General features: G+C 41.3%; 1 protein-coding gene across 1 annotated transcript in view; it reads left to right on the top strand.

Annotated features, from left to right (window-relative positions):
- Positions 1 to 18,618, top strand: part of MARK4 (microtubule affinity regulating kinase 4) — a 3,074,992-nt gene that overhangs the window by 985,940 nt on the left and 2,070,434 nt on the right. Inside the window, exon 6 of the mRNA XM_044080464.1 lies at positions 10,286 to 10,356. Within this exon, the coding sequence (XP_043936399.1) occupies positions 10,286 to 10,356 (71 nt within the window). The remainder of the gene's footprint in view (positions 1 to 10,285; positions 10,357 to 18,618) is intronic.

Below are 18,618 nucleotides of genomic sequence, written 5' to 3'. Positions count from 1 at the left end.
AATATACCCTTACCTGGACGACTGCCACATACAAGCAGACAGCAAACAAACCTTGATAAAACACTTGGAGTATGTCATTCAATTGCTGCAGGCTTTGGGATACACAGTCAACATTCAAAAATCAAGAGTACTGCCATCCCAAGACATTATTTTTCTAGGAGCAAAGCTGAACACACAGCTACAAATGGCCTTCCTCACAGAGGAGAAACAAGAGCATTTAACAGATTACTTCAAACGCCTAGCAAAACTAACCCACCTGACCGCAAGGAAAACCCTGCAGGCCCTGGGGTTCATGGCATCTTGCATTCTTCTAATCCCTCTAGCAAGACTTCACATGAGAAAACTACAATGGTACCTAAAAAGCTTGTGGTCTCAACACAGCCACAACCTGGAAGACATAATACTACTCATACCATGCCTGCAAAGGGAATTTTTATGGTGGGCTCAAGCAAGTCACTTAAACGAAGGCATGCCTTTCAACAGACCTCCAACAAGTCAAACTATTACAACAGGCGCCTCAGACCATGGATGGGGGGCGCACATGGACGGCATATGCATTCAAGGGCAATGGACTCCCATGGAGATGCATCAGCACATAAATCAAAAAGAGATGTTGGCAGTGATACATGCAATAGAAGCCCTTGGAAAATCTCTTCAGTAAGGTCATCTGCTAATAAGGACAGACAACACCACTGTCATGTGGTACATAAACAAACAAGGGGGCACTCATTCCTATCCCCTCTGCAGACTAACAATGACTCTTTAGGAAAAGTCCCTGAATCTGAACATCTACTTGCAATCCCAGTTTGTTCCGGGCAAGGACAATGTTCTGGCAGACAGGTTGAGCAGAAATTTCTTGGATCCACACGAATGGATGCTACACCCACGCATATTCTCACAAATAACAACTTCATGGGGAAGACCAGACATAGACCTCTTTGCATCTCATCTCAATCATCATCTGGAAAGGTTTTGCACAAGGATACACCATCCTCTAGCCTGGAAAATGGATGCTCTTTCCTTCAGCTGGAATGCCCTAACAATTTATGCATTCCCTCCTCTACCTTTACTCACCAAGGTGTTACTGAAGATCAAGGCAGAACAACCGAGAGGAATCTTGATAGCTCCAGACTGGCCAAGGCAACACTGGTATCCACTGCTACTGAGCATAACTCACTCCAAACCGTGGCCCTTGCCTCAATGGCCGCAGCTCCTGACTCAACACAATTACAAGACAGTTCATCAGAACCTACAAACCTTAAAGCTGGCAGCTTGGAGAATTCCATGACTGGAACCCATGACTCCCTCTCCAAAACAGTTCAGGACATTTTGCTGGAGGCACGCAGACCTTCCACCAGAAAAACCTATTCGGCCAAATGGAAGAGATTCATCATCTGGAATGTCAACAAGGGCCAGGATGCATCACTGATACCTCAGATATTAGAATACTTGGCAGAAATGTTTCAGTGGCCTCTCATACTCTTCCATCAAAATCCACGCTTCAGCTCTCTCTGCACATTACAACTGTGATCCACCTGTGTTTTCGCATCCCTTGCCAAGACAGTTTCTAAGGGGTATAAAGAATATCAAACCTCCAAGGAAACAACCAATTCCTGCATGGGACCTCAATTACGTCTTGGAAAAATTAACTCTTCCTCCTTTTGAACCAGCAACATCTTCAGAAATGCAATTTCTCTCTTGGAAAACGGTTTTCCTGTTGGCAGTCACCTCAGCAAGAAGAGTCTCGGAGATACAGGCCCTCATGGCAGTTCCTCCTTTTCTCATCTTTAATCAGGACAGAGTTTCTCTTAGGACCAATCCTTCCTTCATGCCTAAGGTGATATCCAGAGTGTCACTAAACCAAGCAATTCACCTGCCTACTTTCTTTCCTAACCCTCAAAACAAAGGGGAAAAGCTGTTGCGTACTTTATATATTCACAGACAACTACGCTACTACTTGGACAGAACAAAGTCTACCAGGAAGTCTGACCAACTGTTTGTAGCCTATGCTGCTGGGACACAAGGAAAGGCAGTCACCAAACAAACTATCTCAAAATGGATTGGACACTGCATCACATTCTGTTACTCCTTCCATGGAAAGTGTGTGCCAGCTAATATTAGACCACACTCCACCAGAGCTATGGCCACATCCACAGCCTTTCTAAGAGGAGTGGCTACAAAAGATATTCTAGAGGCTGCTACATGGAGCTCCATGCATACATTTACCAAACACTACAACCTGCCATTATACTCCAGATCCCGAGCAGGCTTTGCTTCGGCAGTCCTGCAGGGCCTTCTAGCTACACCATCCCTTGCATAGTCCTACCACCCCCAGCTTGGCTATGGTATTCAACCCATATGTCAGGACTGCAGTTGCATTCTTGAAGGACATAGTACAGTTTTGTATCTACCATAAATGTAGATGTCCGATAGATATGCAACTGCAGTCAGGTTTTCCCTCCCTCCTTCCCCTCTGTTTTTTTCCCTTGGGTCCATTCCCCCCTTTTCCTATAAGCTGGGGTTATCTGTTATGGTGTATCTGTTTATTACTGTTGTGCATGTATGGATTTTTTGTTTATCCATTCACAAAATTTAGCCTTCCTTGGAGGGCACCTGGCATCTGGGGCAAGAAACACTGAAGAAGATGGCGTTGGCTGATGCCTTTATACCCCAGCCGCTCTGACGTCGGGGAGGAGGCGACATCAGCTGACGCCAGACCCAGACTTTGGAATCCGGCCGACCGAAGGGCTGCCTGAGGCAGGACAACCCATATGTCAGGACTGCAGTTGCATATCTATCGGACATCTACATTTATGGTAGGTACAAAACTGTACTTTATGTATATGCAGTTCACAGCATGACAGCCTACTCATGTTTTATGTATAAGTATGGATTATACCTTAATTCTTATTGGCTGGGGGTATATACAAATGGAGCACTGGGTTGCTGGTGAAATGTTTTGTTTTTTCTCACTGAAGAAGGCGGTTGCCGAAACTAGTCTGAGTGAATAGTATCAACGTTTGGGGCATTAACATGTCGTTTTCTAATTTTCTAACTAAATAAATGTGGAACTATACATGCTGGCCCTTGGTGTTTTTTGACATGATAATTAAGCCTCATAGCTAGGTGTGCCCCCAACCTCAAGATCCACTCTAACTCGACCACCTCAGTACGAGTCACTGTATCACCACCTCGCAGACCTGGGCTGATCACACATAAAACTTGGAAGACTAAGTTGTGTTCAGGGCCAGTGGACAAAACATGTTTCGCAAAGACACTAAAATCATATTGCTTCTTCATGCAATACACATGGTCCCTAATTCTTTCTTTTAAGCTCCTGTTCATCTTACCAATGTAGAGTTTATAGCAGCACTGACAATGTGCTAAATAAACCACAGTCCTGGTGGAGCAATCAGCAGATGCCCTCAACTTCCACAAGTAGCCAGTGACAGGGTCTCTAAAGAACCTAGACTCATCTATAAACTGACAAAAATTATGTTTATGACATGTAGATGTACCCATCAAAACTTGGGATCCAGACATAACATGTCTAGGAAAACATAACTGTTGCCTTAAATTACCGTGGTTCTTATATACAAATCTAGGGCCATCTGCTAATATATCGGAACATCTGCTGTCAGTCTGTAAAATATGCCAGTTCCTGGTAGCTATATCTTTCACCATATTTATACCATGGGAAAATTTCAAAACAATGGGAGGACAACAATACCTATGAGGTGATCTAATTGATTGCCTGTATAGAGCAGAAAAATACGGATACGCTCTACTCTCACGCTTGTTGGTTATTCTGGCACAAGCTTGATCAACTTCAACTTGGGTATAACCCCTGATGGCAAACTCTCTTCAAATCTGACAAACTTCCTTCAAAGTCAGAAGTATTACATGACAACCTCGAGACCCTGAAGGCTTGACCTCTCAGAATGTTCTCAAATATATGTTGTGGATGCATACTCTACCTGTGGAGATATGAAGGTCTATAACAGTCCTTCCTATGCATCCTGGTCAGCATTTTACCATTCTGCAGCTGGATGTTCACATCCAAAAAAGTCAACACTGACTTGGTAACAAGTGAGGGTAAATTTCAAAACATTTATTATTATTTAATGAATGAAAAAACATGTCAAGCTCTTGCTTGTTGCCTTTCCAACCAATAAACATGTCATCAACAAAACGTCTATGTATGGCAATATGACCTCTGTCTTGTCCCAATACATGATGGAATTCCCATTCTGACATCACCAAATTGGCATAAGAATTAGCTCAGCTGGTCCCAATTGCAATGCCAAATTGTTGCCAGTAACATTTATCCTGAAACATAAAGGTATTATGTTCAAGGACCACCTCTAGAAGCATGCACAAGAAATCAATATGTTTCATGTCAAATTTATTACTCCTAGCCAAAACTGCCCTGACTATACCAATGCCTTCCTGGTTAGAATGCACGTAAAGAGTGATACAATTTCTATCCTCACTAAAAATTGAATATCCGACACACACCCTTCACTGGTCACATTATATAAAGCTCTCAAAAAGTTTTCAGTGTCTTTCAATACAGCTTCACTCCTATCAAGAGCTATTCAAAGTTGTTTGTCCAAATAAATGGACACAGCCTGAGTAAACCAACCACTCCCAGCTACAGTCTGTCTAAACTGTGGGAGTGTAAGGGTGTTCGTGGATCTTGGGTAAGCCATGAATCCGAGGAACAGGAAATTCAGTAATAAAATAATCAAATAGTTCCTTGATAAGTAGACCTAGATTAAAGCATTCAAGTAAACAATTATCTATTCTATTCTTCATCACACTCACAATATCAGCTTCCATATTAATATATTTATTCGTATCAGACAGCATCTGATTCATCATATCATAATAATATCCAGAATCTTAAAATCACTACAAAACCGCCTTTGTCTGCCGGGCGAATGGCTATATTTTCATTCTTAATCAAATCATTCAAAGCTGGTTGTTCAAATCTAGTCAGATTATTAAAACTTGTCATCTGTATTATATCAATGACTTGATACATTTCTTTCTCGCAAACTGTGAGGAAGACATTAAGTGCTGGTGTAAAAGCTGGTGTAAAAACACTAGGTTTCCCAAAAACCTTAAATTCAGTATCCTGCCTCTCAGAAATATTAGGTCCACCATCAAAAAACATACGTAAAGACAAATTACATGCAAACAAATGTAAATTAATCATACAGTCAACAAAATCCACTTTAGCTGCTGGTATAAACAATAACCCTTTTGACAATACTGACAATTCATGCTGTGTTAAAACATGTCTGGAAATATTCCAAACTAATTTGTGGCTCTCATCCCCCACATCATTTTCAAGGATTGGTTCTGTTGGACAGAAGGGGGTTCTTTGCGTTTGTCCTTTCTGTGTTTCATTGTTGAAAGAGTACTTCCTCCCCGTACAAATAGGGAGGGGCAGAATTGGAAAATCCAGCTGAAACTGTGGGGGTAGTATCTTCCTTCTAACCACTGGACCCAAGTTATTGTGGGTATCTGGTTCAGTACTTTCGGTAACACCAGGACAGTCCATCATTGGTGTGGCATACACCAAGCTCTGAGGCTCCAGTGAAGTCACTTCAGTGCACAAATTCCCACCCATGTTCGTGGTATCAGAGGGCTCAACAATAGCCCCCTGCACAGGGGCTGAAAATGAAGTGGATGATGCCAAAATCCACTCATTTTCACATCTTCCACATTAATATATGTATTAGTATCAGACAGCATCTGATTCATCATATCATAATAATATCCAGAATCTAAAATCAGTACAGAAGAATCTCTATTATCAGTACGATTAGCAGTACGCTGTGTTCTAGGCCATGCAGAGACATGCTGGTTATGAAAATCATTGATGGTCCCGAACCAGCTTTTTCTTCTTCATATTTAGGAGATGTTGTTTATATGCATTCACTTTTTCTATGATGTCATTAAGAAAAATATCTGAAGCATCCAGTCCCAAACATTGTGTCAGCTCACACTGCTCTTCTCTAATCTGTTTGGCTAATTCAGTCTCAACAGGTGAAAAGTACTCGATCAAAAGTTTCAGGTTTATGCCAACTGGACAAAAGATCTGGATAGGTGCCGACCTATGTGAACACCTATCCAGATCTTTTGGCCAGTTGGCAGAAGATCAGTTTGGATACAGGTCATGCCTATTTGAAACTTTTGATGATGGACCTAATATTTCTGAGAGGCAGGATACTGAATTTATGGTTTTTAGGATACCTAGTGTTTTTATACCAGCACTTAATGTCTTCTTCACAGTTTGTGAGAAAGAAATGTATCAAGTCATTGATAGAATACAGATGACAAGTTGTAATAATCTGACTACATTTGAACAACAAGTTTTGAATGATTTGATTAAGAATGAAAATATAGCCATTCGCCCGGCAGACAAAGGCGGTTGTGTAGTGATTTTAGATTCTGGATATTATTATGATATGATGAATCAGATGCTGTCTGATACTAATACATATATTAATTTGGAAGCTGATATTGTGAGTGTGATGAAGATAGAATAGATAATTGTTTACTTGAATGCTTCAATCTAGGTCTACTTACCAAGGGACTATTTGATTATTTTATTACTGAATTTCCTGTTTTTCCATGGATTCATGGCTTACCCAAGATCCACAAACACCCTACACTCCCACAGTTTAGACTGATTGCAGCTGGGAGTGGTTGGTTAACTCATGCTATGTCCATTTATTTGGACAAACAACTTTGAATAGCTCCTGATATGAGTGAAGTTGTATTGAAAGATACTGAAAATTTTGAGAGATTTATATAATGTGACCAGTGAGGTGGAATGTGTTGGATATTCAATTATTTGTGAAGACAGACGTTGTATCCCTATTTACGTGCATTCCTAACCAGGAAGGCATTACTATAGTCAGGGCAGTTTTGGCTAGGAGTAATAAATTTGACATGAAGCATATTGACTTCTTGTGTATGCTTCTAAAGCTGGTCCTTGAACATAATATATTTGTTTCAGGATAAATGTTACTGGCAATCTGGCGTGACAATGGGGACCAGCTGCGCTAATTCTTACACCAATTTGATGATGTCAGAATGGGAATTCCATCATGTATTGGGACAACACAGAGGTCATATTGCCATACATAGACGTTTTGTTGATGACATGATTATTGGTTGGAAAGGCAACAAGCAAGAGCTTGATATGTTTTTTCATTCTTTAAATAATGGTAGTAATTTTTTTGAAATTTACCCTCACTTGCTCCCTAGTCACTGTTGACTTTTTGGATGTGAACATCCGTCTGGAGTGTGGGAAAATGCTGACCATAATGCATAGGAAGGACTGTTATAGACAGTCATATCTACACAGGCAAAGTATGCATCCACAACGTATATTGGAGAACATTGTGAGAGGTCAAGCCTTCAGGGTCTCGAGGTTGCCATGTACTACTTCTGACTTTGAAGGAAGTTTGTTAGATTTGAAGAAAGAGTTTGCCATCAGGGGTTATACCCAAGTTGATGTTGATCAAGCTTGTGCCAGAATACCCAACGAGGTTGAGAGTAGAGCCTGTCCATATTTTTCTTCTCTATACAGGCAATCAGTTAGATCACCTCGTAAGTATTGTTGTCCTCCCATTGTTTTGAAATTTTCTCATGTTGTAAATATGGTAAAAGATATAGTTACCAGGAATTGGCATATTTTACAGACTGACAGCAGATGTTCCGATATATTAGCAGATGGCCCTAGATTTGTATACAAGAACCACAGTAATTTAAGGCAACAGTTATGTTTTCCTAGACATGTTATGTCTGGATCCCAAGTTTTGATGGGTACATCTAAATGTCATAAATGTAATTTTTGTCAGTTTATAGATGAGTCTAGGTTCTTTAGGCACCCTGTCACAGGCTACTTAAGGAAGTTGAGGGCATCTGCTGATTGCTCCACCAGGAATGTGGTTTATTTAGCACATTGTCAGGTCTGCTATAAATTCTACATCGGTAAGACGAACAGGAGCTTAAAAGAAAGAATTAGGGACCATGTGTATTGCATGAAGAAGCAATATGATTTTAGTGCCTTAGCGAAACATGTTTTGTCCACTGGCCCTGAACACAACTTTGTCTTCCAGGTTTTGTGTGATCAGCCCAGGTCTGCGTGGTGGTGATATAGTGACTCGTACTGAGGTGGTCGAGTTAGAGTGGATCTTGCGGTTGGGGGCACACCTAGTTAAGGGGCTGAATGATCATGTCCTCATTAAGCCTGCATTAAGGAATAAACAGCCGTGGGGTGTTTATTGTTGTTTACTTAATTATGAATACCTTTCATGTTTTTTATCTATTTGTGCTAATGTTTTTATTATTTTTTATTTTTTATTAATTTTTTGCTAGTAAATATTATCTACTTCATATGCCTTTAAGCTGAGAATGAGGCTGCATGAATGTCTGTTGTATTGGCTGTTAAGCTGTTTGAGATGATGTCATTTGCATATAAGTTATTCTGTCACCATTCATGTTTGCCCGAAGAAGCGGTATGGTATTACCATGAAAGCGCTAACTTTCTTACTCTGTAATAAAGTTTTTTGGTACGATTACTTGCTGGTTCATCTAGTTTTTGGATTTAGCTGCATATCGAGCTGTCTTCTGCCTGCTATGGGGAATTTTACAATTCTGTTATTTCAGCCTTCCTCCAGAGATTCATTAAGGGATTTCGTTGGAAAAGCATTTTCTTATCCTTTTAATTGCTAATTTTGCCTTGTTTAGATATTTGGTAGTGACTTTGACAAGATTAATAATTTTCTTGTATTCTGGAATCAAATTCCATTGAAAGGCTAGCAGTTCTACTGTCTCTATTTAAACTGCACCACAACAAGGGCAGCTGTCTTCTTTATGCTAGATTCAATACAAGAGCAATACAGTGCCACATATTATTTCTCCGGGACTCCTTCACTCTCTAAAAGCCAAGCACCTGGACCCATTCTGCCATGATGTTAGCTAGGACCTCAGCTTCCTACTGTTCAAGGAGTGAGCACTCTTGGAAGAAACAAAGGGGAAAATGGTGGCAGCCTTTCCGAATCTGAGTGTTTCCCTATGCCCAACAACACTGAGGTGAGAGAACTGTGTTTCCAGTAAGCATCCTTGGAGCCAGTTACTGCTGACACATCTGGCACAAATTACAATCACTCTGGGGTGGCCAGTATACTGTCAAAAACTGGAATATCCTCTCGGGTTGAATTTGCAGTGCCTTTGACCAGTCCAGTGACCCTAAGGACCTCTGGAACTGATTCCCATGTTGTCATTAAGCAAGGTGAAGGGCAGTATCCTCATGCTACTTGCTCAAGAGGAGGTTAGCAGAGACTGAATAGAGGCTCATAAGTTTGTATTAGGCAGTTGATTTGGATGTATCATTTGTAGCCTAGTCATGGCAAGTCCCACCACTTGCTGTTTCTTTACATTAGGGTTTTTGGTGTCATACCTGGAGTGTATTCATGGTTACCCATCCATTCTCAAAACTTACTTTGAAGGAGGGCTAGGGAACTACTTTAAGAAGGGGAATGCTGTCCCATAGAAGAGGAATTTGTTGAATAGGTAGCTGTCCTTCCAGCAGGTTATGTTTAAGTTATTGTGGACGAGACACAGTTTCATAATGTTTAGGACCTTCATCTCACATGCACAAGGTACAAAGTTCAATCCTGACCTACCTCCAACCATTGTCGGTGTGGAGTTTGCATGGTTTCCCAGTGCATCTTTAGGATTCCATCCAAAAACATACTAGCTGTTTCCAGCTCAAACTTGTCCAAGAAATAAGTGTGGACAGCAGCAGCAGTGACTCAAGTTGGTGACTGTTGGGGAAAGAGTTTTATAGACCAGCTACTTTGGGCATCAGTGGAGGTATGAAGTATCCTCCAGATAAGAGGACACTGGTCACAGACTGTGCAACATGTCAGAGTTAACTATTCAACATGTAAAATTTGTCTCTACTTTTTTTTTTTGTTTTGCTTTTTGTTACATTGAGTAATTTTTATTGCAAACTCAATGGCTTGCTTATATCTGATCAAATACTGCTCGACTCTAGTGTTGCATTCTAAGAATGCATAGTGGTAATGTTTAACTTCTACCTTTGAATGCTAGATAGCAAGGTACTTTTACAAAAAAAATAGTTTTTATTTTTTATTTTTTTTGTCTGGGGAAACATTTCTTTCTGTATTTGTGCGATTAAAAGACTGCATTGCTGTCAATAAATTGCTTTAATATGACATCCTTTTTCCTTTATCAGGTGAAGTGTTTGACTACCTCGTTTCACATGGGCGCATGAAGGAGAAAGAAGCAAGATCAAAATTCCGCCAGGTCAGAACTTTTATGAAACTTTGCATGTATACCAAAATCAACAAAAAACTAAGTACTCTTTACAGATGTAAAAACTTCCTAACAGGCAACAGTAAAGCTACTCTAGCTCGTACCCGTCTTCTTTCTACCTTACTATATGCTTCTCCTGTCCAAATTAATCTAAACAAGAGCAATTTAAAGAAGCTATCAGTATGCTACAACAAAATAGCAAAATTTGCCACAAACTTCTCCTACCGCACCCACCACTGTCATGCCCTAAAACAGCTTTCCTGGCTGGAACTCCCTAACACATTAGCTCTAAACCAACTTCTTCTAGCTCACCAAATACTGTGCCAACCTGACAAAACTCCAGTCTTACACGATCTGATCACTCTACTCCAGTAACTGAGAACTTAGATCCACTAACAAGGCACTAATAACAATCTTCAAAAGACATTACAGCTCTGATGACTCCCTGTATTCTAGTAACATTGCCAAGACTTGGAACTCCCTACCACTGCAAATCAGGGTGCAGCCTAACAAAACCTTCTTCAAAAAACAGCTGATTTCCCACCTAAACAATTCCTAGACATGCAACTGCCTAGCACCTGGCTGACATATTCTAACACCTTTCCCCTATCCATTATTCTTTAAAATTCCCACAGCTGCACTATATTTATTATCACACGTTAATTACCAACTCACTGCCGCCTACTCCCCTCTGTCCCATCTATACCCACTAACTCTCCCCAAGACTAAATTGAAAAGCTTACCCTTAAAATGTCAATGAACCTCATATGAACTTGTATATATTCTCCTCCTTTAACAAACTGGCTAGTATTTTTATTTTTTCCTTTCTTCTCTTATTTTCATTATGTATTCAAGATGATCTTTACTAAACATACTGCATGAACAACAATCATGTGTTACTACCTGCTATACTTTTAATTGCATGTCTAAACCACTGTGCTTATTTAAATGTCTTATGCAATTGTATGTTATTTCTATATATTATAACTGTATGTGTAAACCTCAATGCTCATATAAATATCTTGTGTAGTATGTTAGCAATTGTTTCTGGAGCTTTTATCCCTGGGCCTGTGTTAAAAACGGACAGCTTTGTCCAGTCAGACCTTCCCGGTAAACAAATGTAAAATAAATAAATACATTTAAGTGAAAACTTCTCAGGAGTTTTTTTTTTTTTTTGCAACTGTGTTTGATCTGCTTTGGGTAAAAACTCTAAAGTAAACTGTTCTGATAATGTCCTTAGTTTATACAGTATATAAGTATGTTGTTATTACTGTAGTAGTAGGTGGTACCCTGGAGTATGAAGTGTCATCTAATTTAACCCACTGAGCTGAGTTTTGCCCTTCAAGCATATGCTGCATGATGCTTGGTGCTGATAACATAGGTTCATAGGTGGGTACTAGGCTGTCTGCCAGAGGGCATTTACAAGCCTAGCCAGAGTGTCAGCTTTCGCCGCCCCATTGATTAACTGAGCCTCTGTCAAGAAGAGCCAATGAAGTGATCCCAGGGGTGTATTTTCTGTTACCCATCCACTCGTCAAGGTTTCTCTTGAAGAGTGTTAGTGAGGTGCTCTGCCTAATGTAGTTAGGAATTTTGTTCCAAAGCATGGGGCGTCTCTGTGACACGAATCTATCCCTCCAGCATGTTCTATTTATTGTTGTGGCGAGGTTTAGCTCACTAGAGCGAGTGGCTTGCAGTGACTTGGATTTCTTTAGGTGGAGCATGTCCATCAATTCTGAGTTGGACATGGCTTTGTAAATCAGGCAGAGATCACCTCTGAGAAAGCAATATGCCACTCAGTACAGCTGGAGTTCTTCCAGTTGGGCTGCATAGGACATATGTTTGAGACCAGTTAATTCTCTTGGTGAGGTACTTTTGTGGTCTTTCCAGCTGTTGGAAGTGTCTTGTGAGGTACATCCCAAACAGGGTTTTGTACTCTATGATGGGTCTGATGAGTGACAAGTAGAGGAGCACTATAACCTCTCTATTTCTAGATGCGAACCCTTTAGTAATTAGATGGGCAACATAGAAGGATTTCCTAACTACTTTGGCAATATGATTGTCAAAGGAGAGATTACTATCTACCTGGGACCCCAGATCTCTTATTACTTCCTCTGTATTAAAGGCGCTGCCACCTATGTGGTAATTCATGGGTGTTTTGTTTTTCCCAAATGGGATGACTATGCATTTTTTGGCATTTAGCTTGAGACCATGACTTTGATACCAGGTGTCCGTCTCAGTAAGGCCCTTTTGGAGAATGTCTGAGGGTTATGGCTCCCATTTTGCAGTCACCGGCAAACTTGGTTAGCCATAGTTCTCCTGTGTTTGCCTGTACTTCTGAAAAGTATATGCCGAACAGTAGGGGTCCCAGAACCGAGCCTTGTGGGACACCACTTGTGACTGGTTTAGAGTCAGACCTGGAGCTCACTATTCTTACCGTGTGAGTTTTGTCTGTAAGCCAGTTGGCAACCCATCTCGTGATGTAGGGGTTTATGTTGAGGCTGGTGAATTTTTCTATAATTCCCGAGTGGTGAATGGTGTCAAAAGCCTTGGCGAGGTTAAGGTAGGCTGTATGAACTACCTTCCCCTCATCTATGGCCTTGGTGACTGTCTCAAAGAAGTCAACCAGGTTTAGTAGGCATGATCTGCCCTTAAAGCCGAACTGGGTCGGGTCAAGTGTTTGGAGGTTTCCAATGTCTTTGTTAATGAGTTCCATGATGATGCGCTCCATAGCCTTGCAGACCAGGCTAGTCAGGCTTATGGGGCGATACTTACCAGGGTCAATTGTGGCCCCTCCTTTGTGGAGCGGAATAACCGTTGCTGTGCGCCATGTTATGGGCACGTACCCTGTGGAGAGGCTGAGGTTGAACAGTGTGTTTAGGTGTGGGGGGGGGGTTAGTTCATTCTGTAGTTCGTGCAAGACGCAGCCTGGGACACCATCTGGCCCCATTGACACTGTGTTTTTGGCTTTTGAAAGGGCTGTTTTCACCTGTGCGTCTGTGATTTCCGGGACACTAAACTTTTCCGGTATTGTTGTGGGCTGTTTTGGGGGTGAGAGAGGGGTGAAGTTTGCACTGAATCTATCTGCCGGGATGTTGGCAATATCAGTGGGTTCAGTATATTTTGTGCTATTTTGCAGTAGCTCAGAGCATATCTGCGAGTTGCCACTTAGATTCTTGACATAGCTAAAGAAGGCTTTGTGGGTATCTTTCAAATCCTTGGCTATTTTTCTTTGGAAGTTAGCCTTGGGAGGATTTTATGAGGGACCTTAGTTTCTTACTGATACTGATCAGGGATGTCTTTCCTTCTTGGGATTTGCTTTTTTTCTGAACTAGTTTCCTCCTCCTATTGTAGAGCCTGTTTATGGCAAGGGTCCACCAGACTGGTTTCTTTCTCTTAGGGGAGTGAGTCTTGGTTTTGCTAGGGATGGCATGATCCATGCTTCCTTGTAGGTGCTCATAGAGTGCATTTGTAAAGGTTTCTGCATCTTGGGCAGTGTTATCCTTTAGCGTGGGGGCTGTGAAACTTACCACCTCTGTCTTAACTCATTCAGTCCAGAGCAGTTCAGGAGAAGCTGCCTGCTTAATTCCACCATAGGAACAACAGTGCAGCCTGAGCTCATTTTCAGAAAATCCATTTGTAATACTATACAGAAAAGAAATGCTCATAACTCTTTAACTATAAGAGCTACACTAAAAATGTAAACGCGAAAGTTGTTCAGCAGACACTGACCTTTCCAACAGTGTAAATGTTGATAGTGCATATCAAAGTCATAATTAAATATTTTGCAAGGAATGCTGATATTGTGCAATTTTTTAAATTTTTTGGAAAAGCAAAGCACAATATCTTGGTCTATGTACTATGCAGACCCATACAATTTGAATTTAATTTATTAGTATGAATGTCAGTTTTAAAATGATACCTTAACCATAACTGTGTGACACTCCTTTCATGAGATATTCACAGAAGTATGATTAGTATATTATTTCTCATAATTGATAAATAAACAAAGCATAATATCTCATCACCTGTAACAGACAGAGCCTACATATCAGTGTAGAAGTTGTGGATCTGAATGTCAGCTTCAAAATGATGCATCATTTGTGTGATTACCATGCTCCCTCGCAAAGATATGGGCATAATAATGAGAAGTATTGTAAATGTATAATTTTCATATTTGTACAAGAGTAAACAAACTGTGATATCTGTACGTGTGTACAGTGCCTAGACACAGTTCTTTTACCATGATGTAAGGAGTAACACTGTCTTCAAAATGATGCATTACTTCACACAATGTGGTGCTCCCTTGCAAAGTTATTTACCAAAATATGAAAAAAGTCATAATTTCCATAACCTAAGTTGGAAACAAACTTTGATATCTGCCTATGAGTACAACATACAGGTACCATTCTTTTACCATGTTAGAAATATAAATAATCTTTTCAAAATGAGGTATTACTTAGCACATTCAGATGCTCCCTTGCAAAGTTATTTACCAAAATATGAAAAAAAATCATAATTTCCATAACCATAAGTCTCAAACAAACTTTGATATCTGCACGTGTCAAACATACCGGCACAATTATTTTACAATGTTAGAACCCGCAATACTGTCTTCAAAATGAGATATTACTTGGCACATTCAGATGCTCCCGTGCAAAGTTATTTACCAAAATATGAAAAAAATCATAATTTCCATAACCATAAGTCTCAAACAAACTTTGATATCTGCAAGTGTCAAACATACAGGCAAAATTCTTTTACCATATTAGAACCAGCAATATTGTCTTCAAAATGAGATATTACTTGGCACATTCAGATGCTCCCTTGCAAAGTTATTTACCAAAATATGAAAAAAATCATAATTTCCATAACCATAAGTCTCAAACAAACTTTGATATCTGCACATGTGTCAAACATACAGGCAAAATTATTTTACCATATTAGAACCACTAATACTGTCTTCAAAATGAGATATTACTTGGCACATTCAGATGCTCCTTTGCAAAGTTATTTACCAAAATATAAAAAAAAATCATAATTTCCATAACCGTAAGTCTCAAACAAACTTTGATATCTGCACATGTGTCAAACATACAGGGAAAATTCTTTTACCATATTAGAACCAGCAATACTGTCTTCAAAATGAGATATTACTTGGCACATTCAGATGCTCCCTTGCAAAGTTATTTACCAAAATATGAAAAAATCATAATTTCCATAACCATAAGTCGCAAACAAACTTTGATATCTGCACATGTGTCAAACATACAGGCAAAATTCTTTTACCATATTAGAACCAGTAATACTGACTTCAAAATGAGATATTACTTGGCACATTCAAATGCTCCCTTGCAAAGTTATTTACCAAAAAATGAAAACAAAATAATAATTTCCATAACAGTTATTTGCCAAGCTCAGAGAAATTAATTTTACACAACACATTTCATAAGTGTTTTACTTACTATACTCGTCTGACTTGGTCATGGGTGTTTTCCATTCTTCTGACAATCATGCATGGCTCTCCTCACGCCATTGTGGAGGTTGGTCAAGAAAAACGCAATGCCCTCCTCAGTTAGGTGAATGCCATCCCTTCTGAACCAGTGAACATCTTCCCTTCCAGTGACTCTCAGAACAGCAGAAGACAGTCTTACCTTATCTGAAATAAAGCACGGGTAGACACTGACAAGGGAGTCCAGCCAGGGCACATGTAAAGAGAAAAAGCAGGGTAAGGACCGCCGCTCCACTAATACGCCAAGGACAGGCATGGGGCTCCAGATGTCGGTTATCTGTAGTGTCCCATAGCTGTGCCGGCTGCCCACTCAGACTGCTGATACCACTATGGTCTCATGACCTCCTTCAGTGTCAGCAGTCTGCCTTACCTCTGCCTTTTCTCTTTACATGTGCCCATTCAGCAATGGACCGAAGGGATGAGGGACTGAAGTAACTCACTAATGGCTGTCCTGACCTTCATACATGTACTACTCTCACCTACATACGCTGACTACACCTGAAGGGAGGGACACTGAGTGGAGAGCTACATCAAGGCAACATGTCAAAAGACCTAGACTGACCCAGGCTGTGTCTTTTTGCATGTTTTGCATTACATCACAGTGGCACACCCAAGCCCATGCTTACCAAGGACAGCAGCACTACGGGACTGTGCTGTAGAGTCTCCAGGTTCCCAACTGCCATCCCGGTGGATCACAAGATCCATGCTGGCTGGGTATGCCCCCTGTGATGCAACCAGCAACCTAAGAGCAGTTGGCAAAACAAAAGTGAAGAGGGACCTTCCTGGCATTCGTGCTGAAGGGCTTGGCTGCTAACTGACATGGGGGCACAGAAAGAGCACATGTACACTGAAAAAGCAGGTGAGGCACTCTGCTTTACCTCTGCCTGTTCTATTTACATGTGTCCTTTCTGCAATGGGCAGAAGGGAGGAGCTAATGTAAACCCTGTTGCCCTGACCTACATACACTGACTACACCTGAAGGGAGGGAGACTGAGTGGAGAGCTACATCAAGGCAACATGTCAAAAGGCTTACACTGACCCAGGCTGTGTTTTTTTGCATGTGTCCTTTGCCGGAGGGAACCATTACATCACAGTGGCACACCCAAGGCCCACAGCACTATGGGAGAAATTTATGGCCATGGTACTAAAGCTGCTCTCTCTAAAGCTAAAAACACAGCATCAATGGGACCGGATGGTGTCCCCGGCTGTGTGCTACACAAGCTAAATGAGGAATTAAACCCGCACATAAGGCAGCTGTTTAATCTCAGCCTTACCACAGGATACGTGCCCAAGGAGTGGCGTACGGCAACTGTGGTCCCACTCCACAAAGGTGGCGCCTCTACGGACCCTGGTAATTACCGCCCCATAAGCTTAACAAGTCTAGTCTGCAAAGCTATGGAGAGGATCATAATGGAGCTCATAAACAAAGATATAGGGGACTTGCAGACATTGGACCCGACCCAGTTTGGCTTTGTCAAGGGAAGATCATGCCTTTTGAACTTGGTTGACTTCTTGAAATAGTCACCAAGGCCATTGATGAGGAAAGGCAGTCCATACAGCCTACCTTGACCTTGCAAAGGCTTCGACACAATACCCCACTGGTATTGTAGAAAACTTACCAGCTTAAATGTAAACCCATATGTCACAAGATGGGTTGCAAACTGGCTTAAGGACAGAACCCACAGGGTTAGAGTTGCTGGCGCTGTGTCAGACTCCAAGCCGGTCACAAGTGGTGTCCCACAGGGCTCGGTCCTTGGCCCCCTATTGTTTGGCATCTACTTCTCAGAAGTACAGGCCAACATGGGAGGACTTTGGCTGACAACGTTTGCAGATGACTGCAAACTGGGCGCCATAGTGGAAAGTGCATCGGACACTGATATCCTTCAGAAGGGACTCACGGAAACAGATAGCTGGTGCCAGAGCCATGGCCTGAAGTTAACGCCAAAAATGTATAGTCATACCCTTCGGAAAAACAAGGTAACCCCAAGCTACCATATAGGTGGCAATCCACTAAGCACAGAAGAGGTTATCAGGGACCTGGGGACCCAGGTTGACAGTGGCCTTTCTTTTGACACTCACATTGCTAAAGTGGTTAGAAAGACCTTCTACATTGCCCACCTGATCATGAAGGATTCACATCCAGATCTAGTGAGGTCATTGTTCCCTGTACTCTTCACTTATCAGACCAATGATCGAGTACAATGCCCCATTCGGGATGTATCTCACCCGACATCTGCAGCAATTGGAGAGACCCCAAAGTTCCTCACCAAAAGGATAAAGGGACTCCAAAATCTGTCATATGCTGCCAGATTGAAGAAACTCCAGCTCTATTCAGTCGCATACCGCCTGCTCAGAGGTGACATGTGCCTGACATACAAGGCCATGTCCAACCCGGAATTAATGGACATGCTCCACCTCAAAAATCCAAATCCACCAAAACCACTAGAGCAAGCGACTTAAACCTTAGCACGGATATAAATAGGACGTGCTGGAGGGATAGATTTATCACTCAGAGACTCCCTATGCTGTGGAATAAAATCCCGGTCCATGTGAGGCAGAGCACCTCGCTGACTCTGTTCAAGAGAAATCTAGACCTGTGGATGGGAGATCGTAGGTTTACCCCGGGAATCATCTCTGGGTCACTGCTGGACAGAGGCACAACAAACTAATGGGCACAGTATTTTTTCATATAAGGGGTGGCGTAAGCCACAATAATTTGGGCTAGGCTTATAAATGCCTTAGGG

The sequence above is a fragment of the Protopterus annectens genome, chromosome 1.part0 (assembly GCF_019279795.1).
Source record: "Protopterus annectens isolate FY-2018-M chromosome 1.part0, PAN1.0, whole genome shotgun sequence".
In the NCBI taxonomy this organism is placed as follows: Eukaryota; Metazoa; Chordata; order Ceratodontiformes; family Protopteridae; genus Protopterus; species Protopterus annectens.
The sequence above is the reverse complement of the archived record's forward strand: the minus strand, read 5'-3'. Positions and strand labels throughout refer to the sequence as shown.